The sequence below is a fragment of the Zosterops lateralis genome (genome assembly GCF_965231275.1).
Source record: "Zosterops lateralis genome assembly, chromosome: 8".
NCBI classification, from domain to species: Eukaryota; Metazoa; Chordata; class Aves; order Passeriformes; family Zosteropidae; genus Zosterops; species Zosterops lateralis.
The window spans coordinates 10,476,505-10,500,043 of record NC_139768.1 but is presented as its reverse complement, the minus strand read 5'-3'; the positions used below and the strand labels follow the sequence as shown (position 1 = coordinate 10,500,043).

Below are 23,539 nucleotides of genomic sequence, written 5' to 3'. Positions count from 1 at the left end.
AACTTTAATAACAATAACTAGTTGGGCCCAGCATACTCCCAAAAGCCTTATTATATTTTAAATGCCTTTCTTACCTTTCCACTCTTCTATCGTGTGCTCCCTTTCATCTAACTGCTTATCTGGTATCTTTGGTGGAGGCTGAAAAACAAAACTAACTCATCATGGAGCAATCAAAAGGGATAAAAGACCAGTATAAATTAAAAGTGAAATTAGCCACTCAGAACATGAAGCTGATTAAAAAAAAAACAATTACATGATTATATATATACTTTCATACTTGGATTTAGCCTATTTTTTAGATGCTGCCACAGTCTTTAAAGTTCTTCTGATTAATAAATCTGCTTACATTACTAAGATAATTAACAGAGAAACTGATCAGACTGGTAGAAGAGCTCTTATGTGCAGCAGTCTCCAGCACAAGTAGCTCTTTTTAGCTACTTACTGTTAATTACTACATTTTCTATCCAGCTATTACAGAGAAGCAGAATTATAATTGCTCCATTTACATCAAGTGGTTTTTTCTATTCTTAGTGGCCATCACCACACTTTTCTTTTTAAAGAAATAACACTTTTCTCATAAGCTGAAATTATTCTGAAACTAATTTTTAAGGCAAAAAATTACATTAATCTCTTTGTTCATTAGTTTTAATAACTAAAACCTCAAGATTTCGTATTCAGATTTTGCTGAAACACTTATTTCTAGTTGAAGAATAAGTATCAATTCCTACAACTATTCCTGGGGAAGCAAAATACTTTGATTAAATATATCGGGAGCCCATCAAGTGCGATCAAATCACACTGAAACAACTGAAGCTCAATACATTAAAACTCCATATAAAAGATTTCAGATGCATCACTACATGTTCAGGAGATGATATGCAATTATACACCAACACAGGTACCTCAGCTCATTCCTGATGCTATTTCTAATAAGCACATTTATCAACATCAATAAAAACAATTATGGCTCAGTTAAGCTGCTAATGAATTGTGCAGCAATCATCTTCTGTCAGCCAGCTGTACCAAGCAGCACAGTAAGATGGCTTTAGACAGTAACTTCCTAAGCAGAGACTTAAAGCAAGAACTTACAGCTTCTGCTTCTGATGGATCATACCAAACATTGATGTATGGGTGCTGCAGGGCTTCATCCACAGAGATTCTTTTAGAAGCATCTATAACCAGCATTTTTGATAACAAATCTCTTGCTTGACTTGCTGCAAAAATAAAATTTCCTGTTCAGATTACTGCCATATATAGAACACATAACGGTGTTTCAAACTTTTAAAGAGAAGGGTCAGACTAATCAAGTTCTAATTGAATGTCTATGCAACCCTCACATTATCTGAGGTTTAGGAGTGGTCCATTTGATGGCAAAAAAACTTGGAGAGAATGACACAGGTGGGAAAGGGGTCAAACATGTTTCACTATCCATTTTCTGCATACAGTGTCCCTTGGTGTCCTTATGTGGAACAGCTCAGGTGACACTGCAGCCTTGTCTCCAACAGCAGCAGGCAAGTACTTACTGCTCCTTTCTATCACATGCTTTTAGTCACAGAAAACACCATGAGTGACTCCACTGAGTAGGTGGCCTTTAGAATCAGTAAGTCACTGAATTAGCTACAGGGTATCTATAGATTATGAACATAAATCCCTTATTCTCATCCCTAGAGAACAAAGATTGCTCTGCCTACACAACTTCTAATCCAACATCCCCCCACTTTTCTCTAAACTGTGTTGACATCTGTCATTGAGAAGAATATAGATATTTACTTGTCTTTATAAAGACAGCTCCAAGAATAGGAGCTGTCTCATGAAGATATGAAAGTGGAGGGAAGTACATGTCAGCACGTTCATCCACTCTCATGATATAAATATTTAGAGCTTTAGCAGGATGATTTTATAGTGAACAAAACCAAGCTACTTTTCTGTTCAATATATCACAGTTTTAAAACTTTTAAAACATACAAAAGATAGAGCTTACCTTTAAGTTTATTGTGTTCAGAGTCAGCTGGGAAAAGGACATCCGGAAAGAGTTTTTCAAAACTATATCCAGCATATTTAGGTCTGTTTTCCACATAAGTTCGGACTGTAGGCTGTAATTTCTTCATAAATTCGGGGCATGGTGTTCCTAGCTGCTCTATAACTTTATTCCATTGATCAATATCTAAGGTTATGCAGCTAAGAAAAACAGTGTCTGGTTTTCAACTAGAAAGTTATGTCAAAACCACATGAAATAACCAACAGAGAAAACATAGAAAATTATAAAAAAGTATCAAGTTCACCATCATGACTTAGGACTACTTTCTTAAACAGTGAAACATAGCAAGACTACGATAGTGTAGTCAAGGCAACATGTATTTCACTTAAAATCATTACTGGCTAGAAAAGGATATAATTCTGAGAAACAGAATATTAGAAGACTCACAAAATATTTAAATACAACAAATTTACCTTAAGTTAGTCTGGGTTCTGGAGAACTCAACCCCTGATCTGAACACACATTCACAGCAGTCAAGCTACTACACATCACCAAGGCACTCCTGCCCCCAAGTGGGTGCTGTGACCTTCATTCTCATCTTGGAGCCTCAGCCCAGTCCTGGGCAACCTCTCACCAAGGACATGCCACACTGAGCACCAGTGGGCACACAAAGGACCAAGGCTTGGCCCACACAGGTCGGTGACAGTACTGTCAGGGACTTGAATGAAGTTAAAGAGTTTCAAGGATGCCTAAGGAACATCTTAACTGAGAAGTTTACACGCTGTAAAGGGGGAGACTGACCTCTTCAGGGCAGAAGAATTTAATACATTTCACTGAAACAAAAAAAGTAAAGTTTGGCTCAAGAATTCCTAGTTGCAGATGGTTAAATACTGGGAGAGAACTCAAGATAAAATTTTATATACATTAATTCACATCCTCCTCAACTTTTCTTTTTTGGCTGCCATCAAAGACTGGATACCAGGCTACCTAAATCTACAATGGATTGAAGCAGACTCTCTTATATTCTTAAAACTTAACAGGAGATCTCTATATAAGGATTCTCAAGCTCTGCTGAGCTTTAGCACAGGCCTTGACAAAAGGAATTATTTATGTTATACAGCACTGGGTCTAAACCGAAAAGCCATGGCAGCAAACCAGCATAAAGCAAAGCATGGTGCAGCTCATGCAATGACAGAGCTGTGTCAAAGTAAGGATGCTCTAGATTTCCTTACCATGGCTCAAAAATCTCCCCCCCATTTTCACCCCCAAATGGTACTATATCAATTTTTAAACAGTAACCTGCAGCAAAAGCAGGAAACATTTCTGATGGCATCTAAAAAACAGTACGTTAGAAGTAATAAAACGAACAGGATATCAAAGTCCAATTATTTTCACTAATTTTAGCAATGATCTAGAGGTTTCAGTTCTGTTTGTCTGGAACAGACTTTTTGTCTGAAATACTGTTTACAGGACAACCCATATAGACACCACTAAACCATTCATGGAATAGAAAGACAGTAATGCCAGATATTTCGGAAAGCTACTCCCAGGATAATTTCTGCATATAAAAAAAATATCTCCAGAGTGTAACTAATGAAGATGGTTAGGAATGTTTGTAAACATTTTCTATAAAATGCAAATAGTAGTAACTACTAACATGCTCAGATACTAAACAAGATTAGTAAATTACCACATAAAAATGAAATCTGAAGTAAAACCTAATGCATGTGAACCAAGAAAACACCACCTAAACCACAAGAAGTCTGTCTTAGGTGTGACAACATTCAAAAGTATGGATAGGAAGTATATTACACTGGAAAAAGAAAAGAAGGGGGGAAAAAAAGGAAAAAGAAAAAAGAAGTCTGTTTGCCCAAGTGGTATATAATGAACTTGCAAATTGCAATTTGAAAAGGCAGTTTAAAATGAGTATTTTAAAAATTATCACCACCTTAATCTGGAACTGTATCACTACAGTACCTTTTGACCTTTTACAACTATATCCTAGGCCAAGGGTAAGGATACGATCTGTACCAGGAAATAAAACACCACCTTTGATCATTTCTCCCATGATGCACCCAACTGACCAAATGTCAACTGAAAACAAAATGCAATGATATTAACATAAAAGATAGTTATTAAAATAAAAAAAAATAAAAATATCTAGACACACACATACACATGAAGTGACTATAAAAAGCATGTGCAATGAAAATGAGTGAAGGTGAATGTATGCTAACTACAGGACCAGCAGAGACTATGTCCTACTGCTAGGTGCAGCCTGAATATAAATGATTTTTTTTTGAAGTGTATCACAAGAAAAATCCATGTTCATTTAATAAAAACAAAAAAATTGTACAATATGCATCTTCATGACACAACATCAATAAAAAGGTTAATCACTTCCTAACTAATTCAACCTGCTGCAGCAGCACAAGGATACAGTCCCTTCCTGGAAAGAGGATTTTGTGGCAAACCATTTCGCCCATAATGCACCCCACAGACCATAAATCCACTATGTTTGTAGCACAAAAAGAAGGAAAAGCAAAGCAAACGGTCATTTAAAATTAAAAGAAGCATAACATGACTGCATCCTATAAACTGCAGAGACAGCACAGAAAGAAAGAGCAAGTCTTTGTATTAATCAATGAGAACAGTTTAACATACACCATGTGTAAGGATTAGCTTTTAACTGTCTCAAATACAAGGCAGAAAAACATCCTTTTGTTTAATATAGTGCTAGAGCAAGAGCTTGAGCAGAGAGAGAGACACAAATCAAGCAGAGTAAAGAGCTTCTCCAAGGCTGGAGGCTTCAAAGCGACCTCTGCCAAGAGAACAGACTGAAGCACCAAAGACAGATTGATTCCTTGAAAGGAATTCCACTGTAGTTATAGGAATAATTCTAAAAGTAACTAAGTAAACTGACGTGTAAAAATTTTGCCTATTGAAACAGTTCACACTTTTTAGGAGAATTAATTAGGTGTTACATAGGAATTACAATTTGACATCAAGTATTTCCTAGAAGTCAGATTACCATGCATCTCTCTCTCTTGCTTTAAATAAAAAGCAAACAAAATCAGTAAAAGATCACTTAGAATTTTAGAGGATCAGTTAATGACAATGTTAGTATGCTCCTAGATTTTCAGTTCAAATCATTTGTTTTAAAATATTTCTCCAGTTACACTGAAATAACATTTTATACAAAAGAAAAACTCAAAAGCAATTTTTAAAAAATGAAATACGCATTTTCTACATTACCTTAAAATAAATCACTCAGAAGACACAAAAATGCACAAGTTTACTTTGTACAGGGTAAGCCAATTTCTTTTGCAGTTACTTTCAGAGGTATTGTTAATTCCGTATGCAAAAGTTTTCTTGAAGTCATAACAATGAAATTTTATTATAAATACTTTTATGTCAAATATGACACTGGAATTTCAATTAAGCAGATAAGAGGGGATTTAAGTGACAACAATCATATAGTAAGAATTATACGTAAATGTTCTGAAGGAGCTCAACAATGTCAAGCAAACAGTATTGCTTCTTATTTTTCAATATTCCATCTCCTTTATTTTTAAGTTCCTCTAAAATAGTATCTAGATAATATGATAGGAAATCATAGTTGTGCATATTAATAGGTCAAAATTAAGGGCCTTGCTCATTTAAAAAAATATTGTCAACACCTTAGTTTTGTGCTCTTTTTCCTTTAAAAACTTTTTTTCAAATACTTAAGTACATATTCTTTGGCTTAGAGACCCAAAGAAGCCAAGTTTTGCATTTGACTTTTTAAATAAAATTCTGAACATTGACTTTTTGATCTGCTAAGCAACCTGCTGCCATCACAACCCAAAATATACCTGAATCTCTTGTACTTAGCTTGTGTCCAATGTGATAGTTACCATTCTTCTGATACCCCTACAAAACCAAACTTGAGATGTATTGTGGTGTTTTGATTTACTGCCTTCATTAAATCAAACAAAAATCTGTCTAATTAAGGTCTCTAACTTTTGCAGCAAGCTGAACTAATGCTACTCTGAATACTTTTACAGAAGACTAAAATCCCATTACAGATTTGAAAAATACTTTAAAATATCTATTGCTGTCATGGAGTTCATTTTGTTCTTCACAAGTCCATGAAGTGAACTTACTGATTTTTATAACTCTATGAGAAAAAATACCATGTGAAAATGAAATAGTATCTAGTAGGAAATGTAAAAGTAGTTTTTTTCAGAATGTTTAGGGCTCTCCTTGTCTTTCAGTGTTTCCTTACTGATAATCATGGACATAACAGTGCATAAATCTGTTAAGGAGCATGTGCACAAACAGTCCTTTAGCTGGTTTCTTAATATGACATCCCCAAACATCCTTCAGTAACAAACCTTACATAAAAGTTAACTCTGTGTATTTGTTTGGGCTCCTTCTTGGTTTTAAAACAATTATCTGTGTAGTATAGCACCAAAAAAATGTTACTCTGCAGTGCGTTATCTCAGTCATCAAAATACACATTGCAATCCTCCCACAAGTTCAGCAGGGCACAAACTGGAGGAAACTGCCAGACTACCCTGTAACCATTGGTTAGCTACCAATTTTAAATATTTAACTTTGCATTAAATAAGTTCACAGTTAATTTAACTGTGGGTGTAATGGGCTATAATAGACATCAATACTAACAGGTGAGGCCTCTGGACAGGCCATGGTTCTTACTGCAAGTGCATCCTTGATACCCATCTCTGTGTCATGGCAGCCCCACAAACTCCTCACAGCTCACTGCCTTTGAATGAGAGCAGCACCTATGGGAATGCAATTGTCTTTGGACTCACTCCATACATTACATTCTCCAGAAATGCCACTCTCATTTCAATGACCACGTATTTGCCTTTGGGAAGATGTGACAGATTTTCAAATAGAAGTAAATTATTATTTATGATGCACAAGTCATGCTTCCATAAGGAACAGGATTGTCACAAGCTTGAGAGGATACTCTAAAACACAATCTATCTAACTCCAGTAGTGGAAAAAATGTTTCACACTTTTGCAACCCAAAATTACTTACTATTTAACAGAAAAATTTAAACTGAGCAAGCTGAGTCAGAAAACTTGTGACTTTTCTATCGATTCCTTCTGTAAGGCAGCTGCATGACTCACTAATACAGCTTTAGGTGCTTTTCTTTAATGTCTCTTAAATAGACAATATAAAGTCTTAGGGAGAAAAAACAAACCTAAATTTGCCAATCTAGAAAACTTTAGGAATTAAGGGAAATAACTAACTTGTTCTACTCAGCCTGTGACTCCAAAATTACAGGAGAAACAGTCAACCATGGAGGACATTTGAAGAAATGTACTACATCCTCTCATGCACACAAACAATCCAAACAAATAAAACCACAGTCTTGCAATAAAAAAAGTCCACTCTCACTCCTTTGAGCTGGCTTCCTTCGTTGCTAGCACCATGCATACACAGTTTGAAGTCACTTGCTGCTATGGTATGCAGTTGCCAGGCAGGTTTGCAGACTGCATTAGGAATGCTGAAAGGCAGAGCGAGCCCCAGTTGTGTCAGGAGGTGAGGAGCCACTCCTCCCATCCCCAGCAAACAGCTCAGGGCCTTCCTGGCCAGCAGAGAGATTGAAACACACAGGGTGACCTGTGGGCACCCCCAGCCTGAGGTGTTGACAAGTGAAACCAGGAGCTGCCTGACCACGGGGACAGCTCAGCAGTGAAATGGCAGCAGATCAGGCTGCTCCAACAGAGTGTCAGGAACGACATGCCACTTTGTTTTCCTAACGGGCACCACTAGCTGCTTCCTTGAAGATGCAATGTACTTGATGATGTGTTTCCCTCAAATGACAGATCTTTTTTTATTTTCCTGTAGAAGATACTGAGAGGCAGACTGGTCACAGAGCAAGTATGGTGAGGAGGAAATGTATGCAACTTAAAATTCCCTTGGAATTCGTCATGGACCTCAAAGAATCTATGATGCATCATGACAGTACTCTGTATGCTTGTCTCAAGTATGTTACTGAGTTTTCTTCAGCAACATTAAGAACTTAGTGCAAAAGGCTTAAAAGAGGCTGGTTTTAATAAAAAGCAATGCCACAGCAGATAATCTTAGCTTGTTTGTTCCTCAGTAGACTTCATGCTCCCTACCTCCTCAAAGGTCATACCCAATGGAGTTATTTAGCATCCAATTTAGTACATATATCTACTGATGAATTACAATATACACCTTCACCAGGAATAAAGTCAGATGAAGGTATATCAAAGTACATACCACATTTTAAGAAAATATATTCCCAGTTCTTCCTGGATGTCATGTAATCTACCAAGGAAGTTATTTAAATTTTTAAACAAACAAGGCCCTCAATTTCTTCTCCTATTAAATGCAAACATTTTCTAATGGGTTGAGTTGAATAAACATATTGGTGTATCCAGAATCTGCGTTTTGATCACGAGACTAATTTATAAAATTTCTATAGCTTGAAAAAAAACATTAACATGTAAAAGGTGGTGTGCCAAACAAAAAAAATAAAGCTATGCCAAAGAAAGACTATATTTGCTGACCGTTTTCTTTGTATCCCATCCCTAGGATGACCTCTGGTGCTCTGTAGTAACGAGTCACTACATAAGGCGTCATCATAAAACTAGTTCCTGCAGTTCTGGCCAGTCCAAAGTCAAGAATCTTCAAAGTGCAGTCTGACTTTACTACTATATTACTGGGCTTTAAATCCTTTAAAAAGAAACATCATATATGACTGCTAAGACAAGCACAAAGTAGTCTGTGGTTCACATTTTAAAAAGATAATATTGCTAACATTAAATCCCATGCACACAACTAAGTTACTGCTATAACTGCAGCTTTTCTCCCCTTGCATTAATTTATGTGCATTCAGCAGATTACTGAATTAATTCCTTTTATTGTGCTTGTAGATTTATATAGCAATTAAAGAAGGAAAATACAATCAGCATTACAAGATATGTTAGCAATGTCTGAAATAAATTGAGGTTAGTAAGAAGTGTTAGCTCTGAGGAAAGAAAAACTAGAAACTACTAGAAACTACTCAACAATAATTATTACTACAATGCAGAACACAAGTAACATAGCAATCACTTGATTCAATAATCATCTTGATACAAGAATTATTAGAATTATAATGAATGTAAAAGGTTTATTTGCTAGTTGAGGTTACATTACCTCTTTTGAACCAATATATTTCTCTGAACAGAAAGGAAATCTCCATGCCCACATGGTTTTAGTTTCCAATTTAGGACTTGGTTTTATACTAAGTTTGGCAACCAAACCCAAAAGGACACCATTAAAGAACTGCCAAAAATTAAAACAATCATTAAATTGGAGTGGAAAATGCTGACCTAGCTACAGATCATTTTGGTTATCAACATGGTAACTATTCTCTACACTTGAACCCTATTAACAATAGTGGCTTTGCAACATTCATTCATGCAAACACAACACAGGCTTTCTCTGTCATCACCTCAGCAGGATCTTACACACACCTGAATATCACAGAATAAATACTACAGAGTAACTTCAGAATAACTTTGCAAAAATAAAATCATTCACAGCACATGGGACAACACAGGTAAGACTAAGATAATTCTTGTCCACACTCATCCTGAGATTAATGAGAGAAAAACCTGAGATGTGACAGAGGACTCCAGCACTTGAGCTGCAAGCATTTGATAAGGAGCCCTATCTGCCATTGTTTCTTAGAAGTGGATATCTGCAAGATTTATGTAGTTTTCATTTGTACTTGGATGGCTTTCAGCAATCTCCTCATACTGCCAAGAAAACTGCATTAAAGATAGAGAGGAAACAACAAAAAGAGTGCCAGAATAACAGAATTTTAATGACTAGTTAAAAGTCTTTACATATATATTCACACATGTATTTCCACACAAAGACTCTGTAGACGACTTTAGTTTAAAACATTCTCAAACACCACAAATTAATTTAAGTTCTATTAAGGCCTTCTGGCCATTTAATATGCATGTTTCTGATTCTGCTACAGTCCTTCTCATTATCAGCTTTATTTCTGCACACTTCTATTATTTTCAGGATGTTCACTGCAGAATGCCAGGCGCATGCTCATGGTATTAACTACACTCATCCTCCCCAAAGCTGCAGGATTAACACTCCAAATGTTAAAGAGATCTTCTCTTTGCTTACCAAATGCTGTCCATCCTTATTTCTGAACACCATGTAGCTGTCATGAAGCCTAGGATCAAAATGGTGAATTGACTTTCACTACATTCAAATTCATGCAGAGATGCAAAACCTGCATCTCTTATATATATCTTCTGCTAAATAAACAGAAACTCAAAAGCTCCTTTGGGAGTGATCTAATTAATAAGGATGGATAAATATAACCAGAACCTATAGCAGAAAAGCTGCCACTGAACCTTGAAAATGTAAAATGTCAGTGCTTAAGAAAAACATTCTTGCCTGGCTGTGTCCCTATTAGCCAGACAAGGAGACAGGGACATCTCTGGAGGGTAATTCATGGCCTCTGTGGGCTTTTCTCTTTCTAACAGAAGATTTGTAAAGGGCTCCATAATCAGGCCCCTTTGTTAAGTACTCAAAATAAAGCAGAATTCAGTGTTTCAGAGCCTCCATGTGAGACTAATGAGACACGCTGTGTCCCTCAGAAAGTCAGTGAGGCACAACTCCACAATGCTAATCATTCATCCTCAGATTATGAAATATAAATGAACATGTACTTCTATATTGGCTGGAAATTGCATCTCTGCAAAATGTTGGGAACATGGTAATGTTGATTTGCCAACACCTGTTAAAGTCAGTGCAAAGTTATGGTCAAATCTTTACCCACAGATGTGGCAACTAAGTTTGCCTCTACAACTTTAAGAAGTTGACTGAAACTTTGTGTTTGATGTCTGCTTTGTTCTGCTTCTAGCTTGCTATTAAAAAAAAAGACTTCTTTCTATGGCAAGTAGTATCCAGTGCTACAAGGCACATATACAGATTTTTGTGATTTCAGTCATTCAAGAAGCTTTAAGAAAGTTACTGAGATCGTGAGATTACCACAACTATGTTAGAAGCTGAAGAACCTGGTTAAAAAACGTATGAAAGTACCAACACCAAAAAAAGCTTAAAGCTTCAGAGATCACCGAAGCAGAACATTAGATTCATAGCCAGAATGCTCCTTGGGCAGCCAGAGTAGTGCAGGCTATGTTTAAGAAGTTTCAATAAAGTTTAAGGACCAGTGCTGATAGCCCAGAAGAGTGGTACACAGAGTTACTACTGCAGCCACATAGTCTGTGTGATACATGTTCCTTTGCAGGATTATCTTCCTTGTACTCCAAGATTTTGTTCAGCTTCCTCCACAGAGAGAAAAAACTTGGATACTTTGCACCTTGAGGTAAAAAGGCACAATACACACAGCAGGTAATGCTGTGCCTGAATATACTCAATCTTCTAACCAACTCTTAAGAAGAAGCTGTCAGCTGAAAATCTACCAGGAAGACAATGCAAGTGAACTGTTCTTCAAAAGCATCTGCACAAATCCTTTAAAAGCATTCATGCATACATATAGTGCTATTTACATAGGAATTGCACTTATTCTCTTCAGGACAGTTCACACTCCTGTATGATAGGAAGCATTTCAAAGACTTAACCCCTCTTTACAGAGGCAGGAATTCTATCCTCAAAGCTGTCTTTACTCTTGCCCAACTATCTAAGTAGTTACTTCTTTTCTGTAAATGTAAAAATGTTTAAATTTATCCACAACTTCTACAGGATCAATGCCCACTTCACAGGAGTACAAACCACCCTGAGGCAAGCCCACTTTTAGAAGCTCCCTTAAGCTTGTGCTGAGACCCACAGAGACATTCTTTCTTTACCTACTCTAGCATGCCCAGACAATATAGTATTTTCTGAAACTAAAAAAGACCTAGGAAAACCCACAGCATTAAACTTGCATATGTAAGTATTGAAGAGGAAATGTGAAACTGCATGCAAACCATTATCTGAGACCCAGAGGCACATACATTAGAACATCACGACCTGCATAATTTTAGTCATAGGTAATACAGTACCACAACAGTAAGTGAAACAATCTAGTTTTGTTGAGCATTCCCAGGATAATGCAAAAAGCCCAAATGACCTATCTCAAATGTCCACAAGCAGCATCTGGGACAATGCCTGGTAGCAGGCAATGCTTCTCCCTCCCTTGCTCACCTCTTCCAATACAAGTAAGCAGTTCAGGGAAACTGCACACGAAGAAGGAAGGTTTTACCTTCATTCCCTGAGCTCCTCACTGGAATGAAGCAGCTGATGAGTACTAGAACTGAGTACTGGAACTAGAACTAGCTGAGCAAAACAAAGGAGCATTTGCCCACTCTATTTTCTGTTCAAATAATTGTCCCTGTGTCCCTGGGGAAAAGATGGCACACTTTACAGGAGTGTCAGACTGCAGATCCAGCTTGCAGACCATTCAACACCCCAATCACAATGTGGTGGACCACTGACCTGGATAAGCATTCTAACACAGCAATTCCTGTGGTAGCGCACAGAATTGCCATTTGTGATCTGCTTTCCTGTGCACATCATGAGGAAGATTGTGTAGTAAGGATTGAAACCATCCCACATCACTAAGGTTAATTAAAAATACAAGCTTACCATTTCCCAAACAGATGAGATTATTCTTGAAAAATTACAACTAATCTCAAGCCATCTTTAATCTATATACCATTACACATGAGATGCTCAACTTGAACAGAACTTAAATTCAAAATCTCTTGACTAGATTGCAACACGTACATGCCATTAAAAAAGCTGCAGTCAGTTTTGCCTCTTAACCAACTGCATAAATGATTTGTGACACAGAGGTGTTATCCAAGTTCCAATTACAAGTCTTTATCGTCATTATCTGGAGATTTCAGATAGTTATTCATTACTCTGCTAGTAAAGGAGCAGAAACAAAATGGGCAGTTCTTTCAAAAGATGGGATTTTGGGTTTGGTTACCAAAACAATAAAGGCAGAGATACTTCCAGATATCCTTTCTCTGCTACTGAAGTAGAACATTATACAGAATCAGGGGAGGTAATGCAACTCACTGCAGAAATCTTCAGTTTGCAGTGCAGATCATTATCAAATAATTTAAACATTCAAAAGGCTCATTCCAGAATTACCCTGGAAAAAGACGTGATGATTTCCTTTCAGCTTTTTCTCCCTGCCTATGGGACAGGCTATAAAACACCCTTCATGCTCCTATTTCTAACTTCTTTTATCTTTTAAATACTCAAGATGAAACCAGTGCAATGCAAATGATACAGTTTAGTTCACTTACCCTATGAATAATCCCAGCTGAATGAAGATGTTTGATACCACACAGCATTTGATAAAGGAGATAGGACATTCGTTCATGGTCTAGCTCCATCTGAATCACTTGGCAGAGATTTGCATCCATGAGCTCCATCACTATGTAGCTTATCAAGAAAAAAAAGAATAATCAGATAATACTGCCATTTTATTGTTTTCTTTCTCTTGCTCATCTTTTCATATGAACACTTTAAAAATAAATTCTCAGCTTTAGCTCAAATCTGACTTACACATCTTGAAATTCTTCCAGGGATTTTTGTGGTGTGAACACATTCAGTAGGCCGATTATCTGCAGGGAGGGGGAGAGGAAGGGTAATTTTACCACAGTAATAGCAAAGTTGCAGAGTCAACATTTCAAAACTGGTAACTATTATTCTGATATGAACCTCCTGGTTTATCCTGAAGCTTAGGATGCTCAGTAGCTCAACTAAGCCTAACATGATGTAAACAGATACAAATGATTTTGGAAGGAGTATTTTTCCTCCACAAATCACATAATCTAAAGACACTCTGTGTGTTAAGATGATGATATTCAAATCTTAGAACTTAAAGAGCTTAGTCACCCTTCCCTGTCTTCCTACTTTCAGTCTGAAGACGTGGTAAGGGTTTTTTTGTACATGAGGAGTAATAAAATTAAAACCTGACGAAGACTCCCTAAAAGATACACCACTTTGCCACAGACAGAGGTGAAGAAACAACTTCATCCAAATAGAAAAACAGGTTCTTACAGATGCTTTAGGACATTTTGCATTAAGAATGGATGGGATGTACAGAAAGAGGCCAACCTACTACTCATCAAGAATCAGGCAGGCTTGCAATAGTTTATCATCATACAAATTACGCTATTAGGTGGGACATCCTTCAGAGAATCCACATATAAACCATCCCTGTCTAAGAAAAATTATAGAATTTTCCCAAAAAGATAGAAGACAGAGTAAGTTTCCTCTGACACTCTCCCTCTCCCTAGCAGCCAGGAAAAATTTTATCTTCCAGATGGGGGATTAAAAGAGAAGATAAAGAAGACTGCACACATCTGACTCTGAAGGAAGAAAATGGCTAAACCAGCCTTCTGCAGGTCAACTCCAATAAATTTATCTCTTATTTGCTCCCCATTTCTCTGATCTTGTCTACTGCACAGCTTCATAAACACGAGACAGCTACTGCTGTCACAACACAAGATTCTAAACTCATTCATGCACCAGGAGGGAAAAAAGGTATTACAGCCTATTTATTTTTTCTCCTGTGTGTCCAGCAGCAGGATGCACCAGCCATGGTACTCTTATTTGACAGCTGCTTGTAAATTTTAGCAATGTAACACTGACTCCCTTGCTGAGTTTGAAGGGGGTATTTACAGACTGGGCAGGTATTAAAAACTACTCAATAACAGCTCTTCTGCAAGACCCTTCTGTACTTATCATGGAGATACAAGCACATAGTGGAAATCTCCTCCGAAGACATTTTCCAGACTTTTACAAAGGATAACCTCCCAGTTAATTCTTTAACACCTGAAGCAGGACACTGCACTCACATTTTTGTGATTAACGCACTTCATAAGGACAAGCTCTCTGTAGGCTCTTTTGGCGTGGGTTTGGTTCTGGAACGGTCGGCTTAACTTCTTGATTGCAACATTCCGCTCAAGGATGGCATCATAAGCTGCACTGTAATTAAAAATAACGTTATTACATCTCTAGTGTCAAGGTCCCTTAAGCTGTGGCACTTGCAAACATTTTCAGCTAGTTTGTATCATGTCTGCAGAAACCCTAAACTTACAGTATTATCCAGCCTTAGGAATGTGATATAGCAAAGTGCTCTTGTATGCTTAGTGATTCAAAATTTAAAAATATTTCCCAGCTTCAGAGCATTAACACATGACAATCTCTACAATAGAATGCAGTATTTCTGCTTCCAAAGATACTGAGTTCTTGCCACTCGCTTGTACTCAAGAACAGACCCCCTAAAAAAGATCCAAAACACTTCAAACACAAAAAGCACATCAATTTTACATAAAATCTTCACACTGAAAGGGAAAAGGCAGGAAAAGTAGGTTATAAAAAAGGCTTTCATTTATGTAGTTGCTTAACATCCTGATGACAACGACAGCATCAAAGTCAAGACAAAAAAAAAATTAAGAAAGCTTTAACCTCTAGATGTCACTGGCTTTAGCTTGGAGAAAAAAAATAACATTTTGTTTGCAGACTAATGCCAAGATTGTCATACAATTCAGTGACACAGGCTGTTGATGAACTGATGAAGACTGTTATTGGAGACAACTCCCTCACATATCACATTTCCATGACAGGAAGGCATGGCTTGTTTTTCCTCTAAGAGCTAATACAATAGCTGACTGCCAATGCAGACTCTGGAAATATTTATCAGTTACTAAAAAAGTCTCAGCAGGAAAAATACTATTTTCTTATCGCTTCTCAAGAATGGTACTCAAATCTAATGAAGATTATCTGCCAGTAAACAGTATCATCTCTTAAATCCAACCCACTACTTAAAGAAGTGGATTGTCTGTGTAGTAGGTAGGCTTGAATGATTTGTAATTTATCATCAGAAAAACCTCTAGACATTAGTAAAGAAAAAAAAACCACGGGTACAACATGTACTGGTAACTTTCTCTGATGTACATTTTCTACTATATCTGGAATTCCCCCACCTGCACCAAGGACAAGGATTATTTTAGGAAAGGCTGCCAACATGGGACTTCTGTTCTACTGTTTAAACTTCTGCATTCTCTGTACATAACAGCAGCCTAGAGCCTGTTTCAGTATCAGGTCATCTACTTAGTACTCCTTCAAATCAAGCTGGATCAGTTACAAAAACAAACAAAAAAAGAAACAAATACAAACCATTGCCACTGAAAACAAAAACTCCAATCCAAAGAACTGCACTGTATAGAGATACATGGGCAAGGTTTAACCACAGTCTTCATCAGGGTAAGCTGTGATTTAACTAAAAAGGTTCAAATTACCACTAGCAGTAATTACAGAATGGCAGCAGAGTAATCACGTTGTCAGTTTTGGCTTCTCAGCTCTAGAAAGGCAATAAATTTGGAAAACAGGCAGTAGTAACACATGATTGGCCATCAGAAGGACAGTAATAACATCTAAAGCTTTTACTGGCATTTATGTAACAACTAAACAAACCAGCCAAGCAACTGTTTACATCCTCAGTATATTAACACATATGCAAACAAAATTTAGATCAGGTTTTTTGTTCTGCTAGTTAATACCAGTAATCTTAATGCCAGAAGTTACCATTTCAAAAACTCTTTCTAGAGTTCTTTCTTCAAGTTTACATTTCCACTTATTACACTGTTTTATTAATCCTGCTAAAACACAAGTATTAATTAAAAAACCACATATACAACATTCTCTTTACACTGATCAAGACAAGATCAAGGTAGCAAAGAGGTGACAGAATTGAGATTATGCGTTCCCCTAACTTTCTCTTCCTTGATGTTTTTGTATTTTTATGTACCAGGTTAATATCTTAAGAGTTAAAATAAACTGAAAAATCTGCAAGGCCCTGTGATATTTACAATCCTTCTCAAATATCCAAGAAAGGCTCCAGAAAGGTTAAACCAACATTTCTCTTTGAGGCAATGCCACTGCACAGGAAACAGTGCCTACAAGCAGCTAGTTATCAACAGCTTGAATCAACTGGACACTTTTCAGTCCACACAGCAGAGCTCTTACTGAAAGAATGTTATTGTCAAGTCATATGTTCCCAGACTGCATCAGGCACTTACATATGACAGCCAGCATCCCAAATGCACTCTCACTGGTATCAAGGACTACTCAGATTATGAAATTAAATGAAACAGACTCCTAACAAATCATCTCAAGAAGTTCAAACACAAGCAGCAAATATTTTATAGAGTATTTCTGGCTTTTGTTTCACTGCCAGCAGCGTGATTTAGGATTAGGATTAGTTTCTTTATCCAGTTTCTTTTTCCCCCATTAATTTACACGACTCAGCACAGTTGGCTGAATTTGCACAGAAGGGCATCAGTTCTAAAGCTGAACAAGTCAAAAAGCAACAGCAACAACCCTTGCTGAGGAAAATGGCCATTGCTGATTTGCCTCCAAAACATAATTCTCCACACTCCTGCTCTTTAACACACAACACCTCAAAAAACTTTTTTTACACATTTAAATTTTAAAGAAACCTTACCATACTATCCCTTGTGCTCCTGATCCTATTGGTTTCAAATTCTGATACCGTTTCAATACGGTGAAAGTTGAGTCTCCAATTTCGACGCTGTAGAAATTGTTGTCACGCTTGCTCCTGCTCATGACGGCGACTTGGTTACTTCACTTCATCCAAATTTTGCTGCTGGCCTGTGAAGAAATAAAATTTGAAAAACTAAAGTTTTACAACTATATGTTACCTGACATAAGGCGAAACTCCTTTTAAGACACACAAGACATTTCCCAAATAAGTCCCAAGCGCACATATAAGTTATTTTTCGTGTCTACAGGAATAAGATGGGACATGTTTGAAATGTTGTATTTTTAGGAGTGTTCCTAAGGTAACATTCTAGAAGGTCAAAAATAATAGAAAAGTGAAAGTTAACAGATGGTAGCAAAAATCTTAGATGAAAATGACAGAAGATCAAAATGCAGGAAGCTCCACATTATCCAAAGAGCTCCAAGAGTCCTACCATCCCTTCATACACACGTGTGCAGCAAGGGAGCAGGGCTTGGGCCAGACACTCTCCAGAAGGAGGCCCCATTCAACCTAAATTGTTGCATAATTCCTTAAATAAAAAAGTGAGAGAACATGAAGTCTTCCAGATACAGCAATCATTAAAATACTCTTGGTCCCAACCACCAGGAATACCTGACACTGATACGGAAACACACAGAGACAATCAAAGCCAGAAAAGGAAAACTGGCCTTGTCAGATATCTTTCATGAGGAAAAATAATAATCACAGAGAGAACAAAAGTAAGAAAAAGGATGTATATCCCACCAAAGTCCTCTCATATTAAAAAAAAAAATGCAACACCTCAATGCAGATGTCAACAGGAGGAAAAAAAAAACCCCTGCATTGTGGCTTTTACAGTAAAATTTCTCATTTCTTTGACACCAGCTGTGCACTTTTAACTTTGTCTTTACAAAGGTTTTGAGTGTAGCTATAAGAGATGTCTCGTAGTGCAAGTATTTGACTAGAAGAATTGTCTCTGTTTCTTCAAGACTGACAGCATGCTGTTTTCCATTGTTACTAACTTAAGGAATATTTTCCCATATTATTCAAGAGTCCCAAAGAGATTCTTGCCTTCCATATGCCACAACATTATATATTTGTTAAATTGTAAGCAAGCTTTGAGAATACAGACAATGCAAACATTGCCTCCACAAATAATAACAAATATTGCACAAGTAATATTCTTTTAAGAATCTACGTATTCCACTTTTAACTAGCTCACCTGCATTCATTTCACAGCTAGAGGCACAATAAAAACATTGTAATATTCTTTAAAGGAGATATTTTTAACTATTTCATATATTACTAATTAAAAACACACTACCTTAATTGGTATTCATCTCAAAAGAAAAGTCCATTTAAAGACTCCTTTTCCAAAATGCTGCCACAAAACCAAATCTCACTTATAAAGAGTTGACTAAATACCAAACCAGCTTCTCTCAGTATTTTGGCAGTTTCATTAAAGGCTTCCTTCCCCAGTTGATAGGGGAGGAATAACTGGGCAACTGTTCTGTAAAACAAGGAAAAATCTGTATCCAGACGGTACTGGCAGGGTGCAGGTCAGCTTACTGGAGGGAGACCAAAAGCCCAATTTCTTAGCAATACATGACACAAACCCTAGCTCTTTCTTCCCTATCCATCTTACCACTTTGGATTCTGTGACTTTCTCAACACTGTTCACAGATGTACTTGCACATAGTTTTGGAATAAAAATGCCCAACAACATATAATGACAAAACCCTCTGTGAATTAGAAAAGAGAAAATTTGCTGTCGACAGTATGAAATCAGCCAAACGCATTTTCGAAAATCAGAAAACAAAGAATCGAGACACTAATTCATGTAATCTTATATTTGTTCATCATCAGCTGAGAAAAAACCCAGTACCTTGAGTTTATCCACTAAAACTGCATTAAGATGTAGTGACATTGAACAATGCAGAGGATTAGCTGGAACAGCTTAGTACCCAGAGCTCTGTTGTTTGGTATCAGCATCAAGATAATGAAAGCTTAATATTTCACTTTAGGTAATTCCACAGAAACAAATGCAGGAAGGATTGCTCCCCACCGTCCAAGGTTTCCAGGTGAATGGTGCCACCTTCCCATTAGTCAGTAAGTATTCTGAATAGCCAAAGTCAAGTGTTTAATTGCATTTTCTTTCATTTTGGTAAACTTCATAGAATCAAAAGTGAAACAAAGCAAGTATAGTTTAAGAAAAGGATCTTGAGAGATAGTGTTCTCTGAGAAAATAATTCCTTTATAGTAACAGATTTTACACATATACCATACACAGTATTATAACCAAGCAAATTTTATTGCCTTGAAGCCTCATAATTTGCTACACGTTCAAAACTGTAAAATATGCTTGCCAATATGCACAAGGAAACTTGTATTTACTAACCATTTTATAATTCATAACAGTATTTTAGTATACAGCAGCATATAAAAGAACTGATTGTTTATTTTTACTAATAATATGAGGAAGGACAGAGAGGTATCCCAAAGCGAGGAAGGAGTGTCTCCACTTGCTGTTAAATTATCATTCCTTTTTCTGCAGCCCTACATAGCATTCATCAAAAATTATCAGCCTGCCCTGTGACAGCAAGAGGTACAGTCTCTCTTCATTTTAAATGCATGCTCTCCTAGCATAAAACAGATTTACTCAGTGCTTCAGAAGACATGGAGCCAATTCTCAGAAAAGCCATTTCTTCTTGCACATTTTGTGTGGCGAGTGTGGGATGTAAACGAGCCACTTGGATGTAATGCACTCAGACCAGCAAAGAGGTCTTAGAAATTACATATGCCTTACATCCCTGGCTCCAGCCCTCTGGCATTTCATCAGGCCATTAATTACAGCTTCCTCAGACTGAGTCAGCCCTGACATCCACCTCCTCTGCACCCCTTGCCTCAATGTCTCATGATTTCTACACAGATTTGAGCATCAACCATAGAGAACGTCAGCCTCTCATTTTTTAACCAAGCTCACTCCCATTCAGTGCTTTCCTCCCCCTCAGCTCAGAACCCACTGTAATCCCCCTTTCTTGATCTCAACAGAAGCATCCTCACAAATACCTGGTCCTGCCCAGGTCTGTGAACACAGCTCATAGAAGAAGGCCAAATACTACTTTCTTTCCTATCTGTTAATTTACTGGTGACTAGTCTTATGAAGCCTAGCTTCAAAGATCCACACCAAAAATCCTATCTTTAAATATTAAAGCAAGTCTAAATTCAGAAATTGTCAGGCTTTTAAGATTCTTACACAATGTATGCAGGCCGTGTCCTTCATTAAAACATGATTAAGCTATATCAGATAAATCTGCCTGCCTGAAATTTGACATTTTGTTCCATTTTCTAGCAATTTTGCAGAGGCACATATGGAAAGAGAGGGAGGATGGAGATTCCAGATTTCTATTATTAATGAGGAAACTAATAATACATTTGTCCCATTAACTGTCAACTTGCTAGAATGCTGTCAACTGCCAGCACAGAAAGAATCCCACAGAAAAGTTGAGTTTCCTCTCACACATCAACCATTGTGCCTTTCCTTGAAAATGCTGTGCCTAACCAAATTACACTATATGGCAACCTCTTACTGGTAGCCCACAATCAGTCAAGATAAGGATATTTCAAAACTGAACTCTAAAATATTCCTACGTAGTCACTAGTTCTCCATATTGCCGTAAATACTATTTACCCAAGGAAGCACAACAAAAATATAGGAATTGAAAGTAACACAATATTCAGAGCGAAATCCCCGAGGGGATCTGCAAGGCTGTGTGTAAGTTTTATTCTGAATTCACTAATAGAAACTACAGTTCCACAGCTCTTCAGCAGACTTCAGATGGTCAACAACTTCCACTCCTCAGTTCTGTACAGCCTGATACAGCTGTAAAAACAAACATGGATGCATTCAACATACAGCTCCATGAAAATGCAAGTCGCATTTATCTATAACAGTATCACGGCCAACCTTAAAAAGTATGGACATTTATTAATTGTTTCATTGACACCTCCTCCTCCACAAGTGAATAATACTAAGAATGAAGTCTGACCAAAAGTCTTTAAAGACTTGAAAGTCCAACTTTAAAATACGCATATTTAAAACAGTAAAGAAAGCATGTATACCATTGTTCATACACAAATGTGCACACATTTGCCATTTTCTTCTGCTTAAAGAAAGGCAAGCACCTTTAGCATGTCTCAACAAGACTGTTCTTCATAAACTTGCTTACTTTAAGATATCTGGAAGACAGCATAATGCTGTATGTCAACACTAAATTTTGTCTCTAATACAGAAAACACTCAATTTATTAATCAAAATACAGGACAATGTACGGACAATATATGTTAATGTTTTTTCAGAACAGCATAATATATTGGAGAAACAGATGGGTTTGGGATAGAAAGGTACCATGGGAAAGGGAGAAGCTAATTCTTTGCTCATACATTTTTCAATTTAAAAGTCCTACTGCAGGTGCATTAAAAACCTTAGAAATGGCCAGATTGAAAAAAAAAACCAAAAACAAACCAACAAAACAAACCAACACCAAACAACAAAACATAAAAACTTGCAGTGGGAAATTATATAAACAATAGGAATAGATCTGGTAAACTTGTCTTTGCAGAACATATAATTTGATTTGTTTGGAAGGCAGAGAGAAATGGATTGATACTCATTCCAGACCCTGTTCCATTTAATACTTTTTACACACAATACCACTGGTCACTGCTCAAAAGAGGTCTCCAGAGTAGGAGAGTTTTAACTCTAAAGAGCACATGAATGTAACATGTTTAGACCTGAGGTGGCACCAGTGTGGCCCCATCCAGCTTCACAGCTGTGCAGATCTCGTGGCACAGGCTGTTACCTGGCCTGTCCTCACCGTGTCCTTCTGGCTGCACTTGGGCAATCTCACATTTTACTTTTAAATATCAGTCCAGGCTCATCTGCATGAGGACTCCAAGAAGTTTAGCTGAAACAGCAGGCAATTAAAACCTTTCTCAGCTCATGGGCCACTGATTAAGCACAGCAAGTTTATGTATCCACAATTAGAAATTAATTGGAAAACCATGTGCTTTCCCCAGGACATCTGGGTATTTACCTTCTGCACAGCACCACCATGAAACAATATTTTCTTGGCTATGACACCTGCTAGCCTTCACATGAAATACAGACCAGGACAGTGTTTTTGAAATTGGAAATCACTTTGAAAACAACACATAATTTATGCACAAGGTTACTTTGCCTAGGCAGTGACCTGAATGCTTGCATTCCAGGCAAACAGGGGAACAGAAATGGAACAGGTCTCGTGAAAGAAAGCCTCTCTCACTTGACACAAGAGCACAAAATATTTTACCTCTTCTGCACTTTCCCATCACTAGAGATACCGACAACACACAAGAAAGCTTCAAAGGTTGCATTGAAAACTGACAAAAACCATATATTTGAGAGGCATCTGTTCTGTTCAGACAAAGAAATGGAACCCCAGTGAGAATTTTCCCACTAGGGACACAGAAATAGAATAGGCCAGAATATTGCCAAGTGAAAAGGTGGAGAAACATTTGTTCTGTACAGCTCAGTCTCTAAGACTGCTCCTAACTGCTGGTTTACACCTTCATTAGACAACACAACCTGAAAATCCAGGATACATCCTATGCTATAATGCAGAATCTCCTACTCTAGGAGTATCCTTTTATACAAGAAATTACATATACTCAGCTTATTATACATACTCAGCTGAGAAGATATTTTCATCCCCCAGTACCCTGAAATACAATAAAACATAAGAAATGAGAAAAACCAGAAATAGGAACAACCATCGTTAACTACTAGTTTTGCATTAAATCAGACATGATTTTCATGTTCATGATTTCTAAAGCAATCCCCTCCTAAACAAGCAAGCATCAAGTGGGTTAAGTCTTGGAAGAAACTTTGGATGCTAAGCCAGCAGTCTTTGGGGCAAGACATGTCTGAGGTACAACACGAAAACCAACTAATAGT

At 37.2% G+C, this 23,539-nt stretch overlaps 1 protein-coding gene across 3 annotated transcripts in view; it reads right to left on the bottom strand.

The window, feature by feature from the left end:
• MAPK8 (mitogen-activated protein kinase 8) overlaps window positions 1-23,539 on the bottom strand; it is a 41,817-nt gene that overhangs the window by 4,315 nt on the left and 13,963 nt on the right. For all 3 annotated transcript variants that reach the window (XM_083866221.1, XM_083866220.1, XM_083866222.1), the window contains exons 2-10: window positions 17,509-17,675; window positions 14,858-14,987; window positions 13,560-13,618; window positions 13,298-13,436; window positions 8,534-8,699; window positions 4,001-4,072; window positions 1,982-2,164; window positions 1,090-1,214; window positions 75-138 (exon numbers count right to left, since the gene is read on the bottom strand). In XM_083866221.1, coding sequence (XP_083722347.1) covers window positions 75-138; window positions 1,090-1,214; window positions 1,982-2,164; window positions 4,001-4,072; window positions 8,534-8,699; window positions 13,298-13,436; window positions 13,560-13,618; window positions 14,858-14,987; window positions 17,509-17,630 — 1,060 coding nt within the window. In that variant the 5' untranslated portion in view covers window positions 17,631-17,675. The remainder of the gene's footprint in view (window positions 1-74; window positions 139-1,089; window positions 1,215-1,981; window positions 2,165-4,000; window positions 4,073-8,533; window positions 8,700-13,297; window positions 13,437-13,559; window positions 13,619-14,857; window positions 14,988-17,508; window positions 17,676-23,539) is intronic.